The sequence below is a fragment of the Penaeus vannamei genome, chromosome 24, assembly GCF_042767895.1.
Source record: "Penaeus vannamei isolate JL-2024 chromosome 24, ASM4276789v1, whole genome shotgun sequence".
NCBI lineage: Eukaryota > Metazoa > Arthropoda > Malacostraca > Decapoda > Penaeidae > Penaeus > Penaeus vannamei.
Genome location: NC_091572.1, coordinates 4,732,646 through 4,740,145, shown reverse-complemented (window position 1 = coordinate 4,740,145; position 7,500 = coordinate 4,732,646). Strand labels below are relative to the sequence as shown.

Genomic DNA, 7,500 nt, shown 5'->3' with positions numbered 1-7,500 from the left:
ACAGTCACTTATAAAACACAAACACACGAACACCTTAACAAGCGCAGTCACTTACAAAACACAAACACAGAAACACACAAACATGCAATCACTTAAACACACAGACTCCTAAACAGACAAACGCAGTTACATATAAAACACAAACACACAAACACACAATCACTCAAACACAGACACTTATAAAATCACATAAACACACAACCACTTAAAACACAAACACACGAACAGTTAAACAAACAAACACAGACACTTACAAAACACAAACACAGAAACACGCACTCACTTAAAAACACAAACACACGAACATTTAAACAAACGCAGTCACTTTTAAAACACAAACACACAATCACTTAAAAACACAATAACATAATCACTTAAAACACAAAAACACATATAAAACACAAACACACAATCGCACAACCACTTTAAAACACAAACACACAAACACATATAAAACACAAACACGCAATCAATTAAAAACACAAACACATACAAAACACAATCACATAATCACACAACCACTTCAAAAACACACAAACACGCCCCCCTCCCCCCCCCGAAACCTCCCTCCGCCAACCCTCCAAACCTCACCCTCACGTTCTTCGGCCTCATGTCGAGGTCCAGGTCTTCGAGGAGGAACAGCCTGGCGATCGCGTCCTGGTTGAAGCACTCGTGGCACTGGCAGTTCTCTCGGAGCCACACGTGAGGGTAGGCACTCTGGCTCTCGTCCCCGAACATTACTGTCACTGTCTTCAGGGCCATCCTCGCTTCTGTCACTTCGGTGGGGGCTGCGGGCGAGGATGGGTGGGGTTGTGAGGAGGGGGGTTGTGAAGAGGGGGTTCTGAGGAGGGGTGACGGGTGAAGGTGGGCGGATGGGGTTGTGAGGAGGGGTGACGGGTGAAGGTGGGCGGATGGGGGTTGTGAGGATGGGGGTTGTGAGGATGGGGTTGTGAGGATGGGTGACGGGTAAAGGTGGGCGGATGGGGTTGTGAGGATGGGGGTTGTGAGGATGGGGGTTGTGAGGATGGGGTTGTGAGGAGGGGGTTTTGAGGAGGGGGTTTTGAGGAGGGGGTTGTGAGGATGGGTGAAGGAGGGCGGGTGGGGTTGTGAGGATGGGGTTGTGAGGATGGGTGACGGGTAAAGGTGGGCGGATGGGGTTGTGAGGATGGGGGTTGTGAGGATGGGGGTTGTGAGGATGGGGTTGTGAGGATGGGGTTGTGAGGATGGGGGTTGTGAGGATGGGGGTTGTGAGGATGGGTGGGGTTGTGAGGATGGGGGTTGTGAGGATGGGGGTTGTGAGGATGGGTGGGGTTGTGAGGATGGGGGTTGTGAGGATGGGGGTTGTGAGGATGGGGGTTGTGAGGATGGGGGTTGTGAGGATGGGGGTTGTGATGAGGGGGTTGTGAGGATGGGGTTGTGAGGATGGGGTTGTGAGGATGGGGTATGAGGATGGGGGTTGTGAGGATGGGGGTTGTGAGGAGGGGATAGTGAGGATGGGGTTGCGAGGATGGGGGTTGTGAGGATGGGGTATGAGGATGGGGGTTGTGAGGATGGGGGTTGTGAGGATGGGGGTTGTGAGGATGGGGGTTGTGAGGAGGGGATAGTGAGGATGGGGTTGCGAGGATGGGGGTTGTGAGGATGGGGGTTGTGAGGATGGGGTTGTGAGGATGGGGGTTGTGAGGATGGGGGTTGTGAGGATGGGGGTTGTGAGGATGGGGTTGTGAGGATGGGGTTGTGAGGATGGGGGTTGTGAGGATGGGGTTGTGAGGATGGGGTTGTGAGGATGGGGTATGAGGATGGGGGTTATGAGGAGGGGATAGTGAGGATGGGGTTGCGAGGATGGGGTTGTGAGGATGGGGGTTGTGAGGATGGGGTTGTGAGGATGGGGTTGTGAGGATGGGGTTGTGAGGATGGGGTTGTGAGGATGGGGTTGTGAGGATGGGGGTTGTGAGGATGGGGTTGTGAGGTTGGGGTTGTGAGGTTGGGGTTGTGAGGATGGGGGTTGTGAGGATGGGTGGGGTTGTGAGGATGGGGGTTGTGAGGATGGGTGGGGTTGTGAGGATGGGGGTTGTGAGGATGGGTGGGGTTGTGAGGATGGGGGTTGTGAGGGGGGGGGTTGTGAGGATGGGGGTTGTGAGGGGGGGGGTTGTGAGGAGGGGTGACGGGTGAAGGTGGGCGGATGGAGTTGTAAGGATGGGGGTTGCAAGGATGGTCGACGGGTGAAGGTGAGCGGATGGGGTTGTGAGGATGAGGTTGTGAGGATGGGGTATGAGGATGGGGTTGTGAGGAGGGGGTTTTGAGGAGGGGGTTGTGAGGATGGGTGAAGGAGGGCGGGTGGGGTTGTGAGGATGGGCGACGGGTGAAGGTGGGCGGGTGGGGTTGTGAGGATGGGGTTGTGAGGATGGGGTTGTGAGGATGGGGGTTGTGAGGATGGGGGTTGTGAGGAGGGGTGACGGGTGAAGGTGGGCGGGTGGCGTTGTAAGGATGGGGGTTGTGAGGAGGGGGTTGTGAGGATGGGCGATGGGTGAAGGTGGGTGGATGGGGTTGCAAGGATGGTCGACGGGTGAAGGTGAGCGGATGGGGTTGTGAGGATGAGGTTGTGAGGATGGGGTATGAGGATGGGGTTGTGAGGAGGGGGTTGTGAGGATGGGTGAAGGAGGGCGGGTGGGGTTGTGAGGATGGGGTTGTGAGGATGGGCGACGGGTGAAGGTGGGCGGTGGGGTTGTGAGGAGGGGGTTGTGAGGAGGGGGTTGTGAGGAGGGGGTTGTGAGGAGGGGGTATGAGGATGAGGCTGTAAGGATGGGCGACGGGTGAAGCTGAGCGGATGTATATATGTATGTATGTGTGTATATACATATGTACGTATACATGTACAACACGGACCAAAAAAACACAGGAACTAACGGGTAGAAAAGGGAGTGGAGACTTGAGCTTCGCCAGAGTGGCAGAGGGAGGTGCCGAAGGACCGAAGGCACTCGGTTCTCGGCCCTCCTGGTGGATGCTCCGCTCCTCCGGGGACCTGGTGGAAATTGCGGATATTGAGAGAGGGAGAGGGAGGGAGGGAGGGGGAGGAAGGGAGGGAGGGAGGGTGGGAAGGAGAGGAGGGAGAGGGTGGGAAGGGAGGGAGGGAGAGAGAGGGAGAGAGAGAGAGAGGAGAGAGGGGTGGAGGGAGGGTGGGAAGGGAGGGAGAGAGAGAGGAGAGAGAGAGAGGTAGAGATAGATAGATAGATAGAGAGAGAGAGAGAGAGAGAGAGAGAGAGAGAGAGAGAGAGAGAGAGAGAGAGAGAGAGAGAGAGACAGAGATAGAGATAGATAGATAGATAGAGAGAGATACCCAAATACATAATCATTAAATACAGTAAATACATATATGCAGTATATATAGTATATATATAGAGAGAAGGACAAAGTGAAAGGGGTTTAACGTACAGGATAATAAACATATTATACAACTATAATCCAAATTTCCAGAGAGAGAGAGAGAGAGAGAGAGAGAGAGAGAGAGAGAGAGAGAGAGAGAGAGAGAGAGAGAGAGAGAGAGAGAGAGAGAGAGAGAGAGAGAGAGAGAGAGAGAGAGAGAGAGAGAGAGAGAAGGATAAACCGAAAGGGACTTGTCGTACAGGATAATAAACATATTATACATCTATAAATACAAAAAAAAAAAAAAAAATGCTTACGAATAACATACTTATCAAGTGAAGGTCACACAGACGCCAATTAATCAGATGTAACATAACCATTTGGCTTATCAACGAAATGATTAAAACTACAGAGCACTTATCTCTATGTGGAGAATTTTATTTTTTCTATTTTATTTGCCACAAACAATTACTTGAAATCGAAATAAAGAATACAGTGGGAAGAAAAATAAATAAAAATAAAAATTGGGTGGGAGACATTTTGAGATAATGGCGTTTTTACAATGAAAAAAAAAGTAATTATTTGATAATGATTATGATGAGAATGATGAACTCGACGATGATAATGATAGTAATTATAATGATTATAGAAAGGATGGTAATGATAATGGTAATGACAGTAATGAAAGTAATAGTGATGGCGATAGTGATAACGATAACAATGATAACAAAAATAACCGTAATGATAATGAATATGATATTCACAGTAATATATTTTTTTTGCAATAACAATAATGATGATAAGTATTATCCTGATAATTATAATAATGACGATAATAATCATGATGATGATAATGATTATACTAATGATAATGATAACAATGATGATATTGATAATGAAAGTAATAATGAAGATGACAATAATAACGAGGATAAGGAGGATAATATCGATAATGACTCCTCAATAATAATAATGATAATGATAATGATAATAACAATAACAACAACAACAACAACAACAACAACAATAATAATAATAATAATAATAAAAATAATAATAATAATAACATAGATAAATAAATAGGTAAATAAAAATGATAATAACAAAAATAATATCACTTGCCATTAATCACGCAACGAAATAAAAAAGAATGTGATAATAAGAACAATAACAAAACAACAAGAGAAATAAAATAAAAATCAAATCAAATCAAACAGACTCTGAATGAACTCCCGGGAAAGGCTAGATCAGTAGCAAATCAAGGAGGTGTCATGACATCTGATTCTATTTTGGGAAAAAAAAGCACATGGGGGTTGATTTTGATGACGTCACAAAAATTACGAATTAAAGTCGATCATTTTGGTCTCTAAAAAAAAAAAAAAAAAAAGTCGATTATTTTGGTCTCTAAATAAAATTCGATCATTTTGGTCTCTAAATAAAATAAAAAAAAGTCGATTATTTTGGTCTCTAAATAAAAGTCGATCATTTTGGTCTCTAAATAAAATAAAAAAAAGTCGATTATTTTGGTCTCTAAATAAAATTCGATCATTTTGGTCTCTAAATAAAATAAAAAAGTCGATCATTTTGGTCTCTAAATAAAATTTAAAAAGTCGATCATTTTGGTCTCTAAATAAAATTTAAAAAGTCGATCATTTTGGTCTCTAAATAAAAGTCGATCATTTTGGTCTCTAAAATTTTCAAAAAGGACGGAAAATAATGATTTTAATGGCTATATTCCCATTGAACAAGCATCAAAATAGCCCTTGTGGGACGCCATGACACCTCGAGTTGCTACTGAGCTAGCTTCCCCCTTCGCAAATTCACACACGCACCGCAGGAATCACCGGAAGTAGGCCTATCACCGGAAGTTGGCCTATCCCACACTTAACCAAATTTATTTATTTATCTATTTATTATTTTTTCATGTTCTTATTTTCATTTATCATTATTATTACTATTATTATTATTATTATTTATTTACTTATCATTTTTTTTATGTTCTTATTTTCATTTATTATTATTACTATTATTACTATTATTATTACTATTCTTACCTTTGGGGAGATCCTGGCCACCAAGGAGGAGGAACAGCGAGCAACACGTAATATCCTCGAAGTCAACATCTTCAAGAAGTTCAGTGCCGTCTCCTGTGGCTGTGAAGTTTGCCTGGAAGTGAAGTTTCCTCTGGAAGTGAAATTTGCACAAGTGGAGTGTCTCCGCTGGATGTAGAGTTGGCTTTGGAAGTCTCACTTGGGAATGGAGTCTCCTGTGGTAGTGTAGTTTCTTTAGAAGTGAAGTTTCTTTAGAAGTGAAGTTTCTTTAGAAGTGAAGTTTCTCTAGAAGTGGTTCCTTTAGAAGTGGTTTCTTTAGAAGTGTTCTTTAGAAGTGAACGTCTCTTCTAGAAGTGAAGTCTAATCCAGAAGTGAAGTTCCTCTAGAAGTTTGTCTCCTAGAAGTAAAGTTTCTTCTAGATGTGAGGTCCTCTCCAGAAGTGAAGTTCCTCTAGAAGTGAAGTCCCTCTCGGAGTGAAGTTCCTCTAGAAGTGAAGTCTCTTTAGAAGTGAACGTCTCTTTTAGAAGTGAAGTTCCTCTAGAAGTGGTCTCCTAAAAGGAAAGTCTCCTAAAACGGAGTCCTCCTCTGGAAGTGACGCGACGGAGGTCTGGGCCAAAGAAGACGCGAGATGGAGATGCTATGTCTATATGAAGTGTGAGGGAGAACGAGTGGGGATTGGAGTGTGTGGGTGAGAGAGAGGGGGTTAGGTGTTGGGGGAGGGAAGGGGGGAGGGAAGGGGGGAAGGGGTTGGGGTTCGGCAGATAGAGTGAAGGGGGGAGGGGAGTGTGTGGGTGAGAGAGAGGGGGTTAGGTGTTGGGGGAGGGGAGGGGGGAGGGGGTTGGGGTTCGGGAGATAGGGTGAAGGGGGGAGAGGGAGTGTGTGGGTGAGAGAGAGGGGGTTAGGTGCTGGGGGAGGGGAGGGGGGAGGGGGTTGGGGTTCGGGAGATAGGGTGAAGGGGGGAGAGGGAGTGTGTGGGTGAGAGAGGGAGTTAGGTGTTGGGGGAGGGAAGGGGGGAGGGGGTTGGGGATCGGCAGATACGGTGAAGGGGGAGGGAGGGAGGAGGGGGTGGGGTTACATCGCCCCACTGACAGCTCCTCCAATCGTTACGTGTTGGCTATCGCGTGGGGGACTTTTCCTCAAAGATTCGTGGCGGTCGAGGTGCTCGGACGCGTCTCGGTTTCCATGGCAACAGCTGTTTGATTTTTCAATATTTTTATTTTCTCTCGGTTTCGTTTTTTTTTTTCAGTTTATCATTATTATTACTTTATTTTTAGTTTATTATTATTATTACTTTATGTTTTTTAGTTTATTATTATTATTACTTTATGTTTTTTAGTTTATTATTATTATTACTTTATGTTTTTTAGTTTATTATTATTATTACTTTACTTTTTTTTTAGTTTATCATTATTATTACTTTATGTTTTTTAGTTTATTATTATTATCACTTTATGTTTTTTAGTTTATTATTATTATTACTTTATGTTTTTTAGTTTATTATTATTATCACTTTATTTTTTTAGTTTATTATTATTATTACTTTATTCATTTTGGTTTACGAGCGCGGGCGTGTGTGTGTGTGTGTGTGTGTATGTGTGTGTGTTTGTGTGTGTGTGTGTGTGTGCGTGTGTGTGTGTGTGTGTGTCTGTGTGTGTGAGTGTGTGTGTGTGTGTGTGTGTGTGTCTGTGTGTGTGAGTGTGTGTGTGTGTGTGTGTGTGTGTGTGTGTGTGTGTGTATGTGTATGTATTTATGCATGTTTATATTTGTGAATTTATGTCAGTGTGCGTGTGTACGATTAAACCAAATACCTAAAAATCTCAGTAATCATTATACTTAGAAAAAAATTACATTGTACAATTAGCTACGTTACAGAATGAACTATACCTGCCTACAATACAATAAACCGGTGATTAATTTAATTGAAAAATATCCTATTATGCGGTAATCAAATGAAACGAGATAAGGCTTAAAGTACCCACGCTTGGATTTGTTTACAAAGAATAAATTATAATTGCTTTTTTTTTTTTTTTTTTTTTTTTTTTTTTTACTCAGTGACTTGTGTCTCTTCTGCCATCTGAATCTTATCTCT

The 7,500-nt window shown here is 43.9% G+C and overlaps 1 protein-coding gene across 1 annotated transcript in view; it reads right to left on the bottom strand.

Moving 5' to 3' along the window:
- The window catches only part of LOC113823705 (gamma-butyrobetaine dioxygenase), a gene marked incomplete at its 3' end in the record, with an annotated part of 7,811 nt that extends 1,816 nt beyond the window's left edge, over positions 1–5,995 (bottom strand). The window contains 3 exon segments of the mRNA XM_070138252.1: positions 592–788; positions 2,905–3,019; positions 5,415–5,995. Of these exon segments, the coding sequence (XP_069994353.1) occupies positions 592–788; positions 2,905–3,019; positions 5,415–5,483 (381 nt within the window).
- Between the last annotated feature and the right edge of the window lie 1,505 nt (positions 5,996–7,500).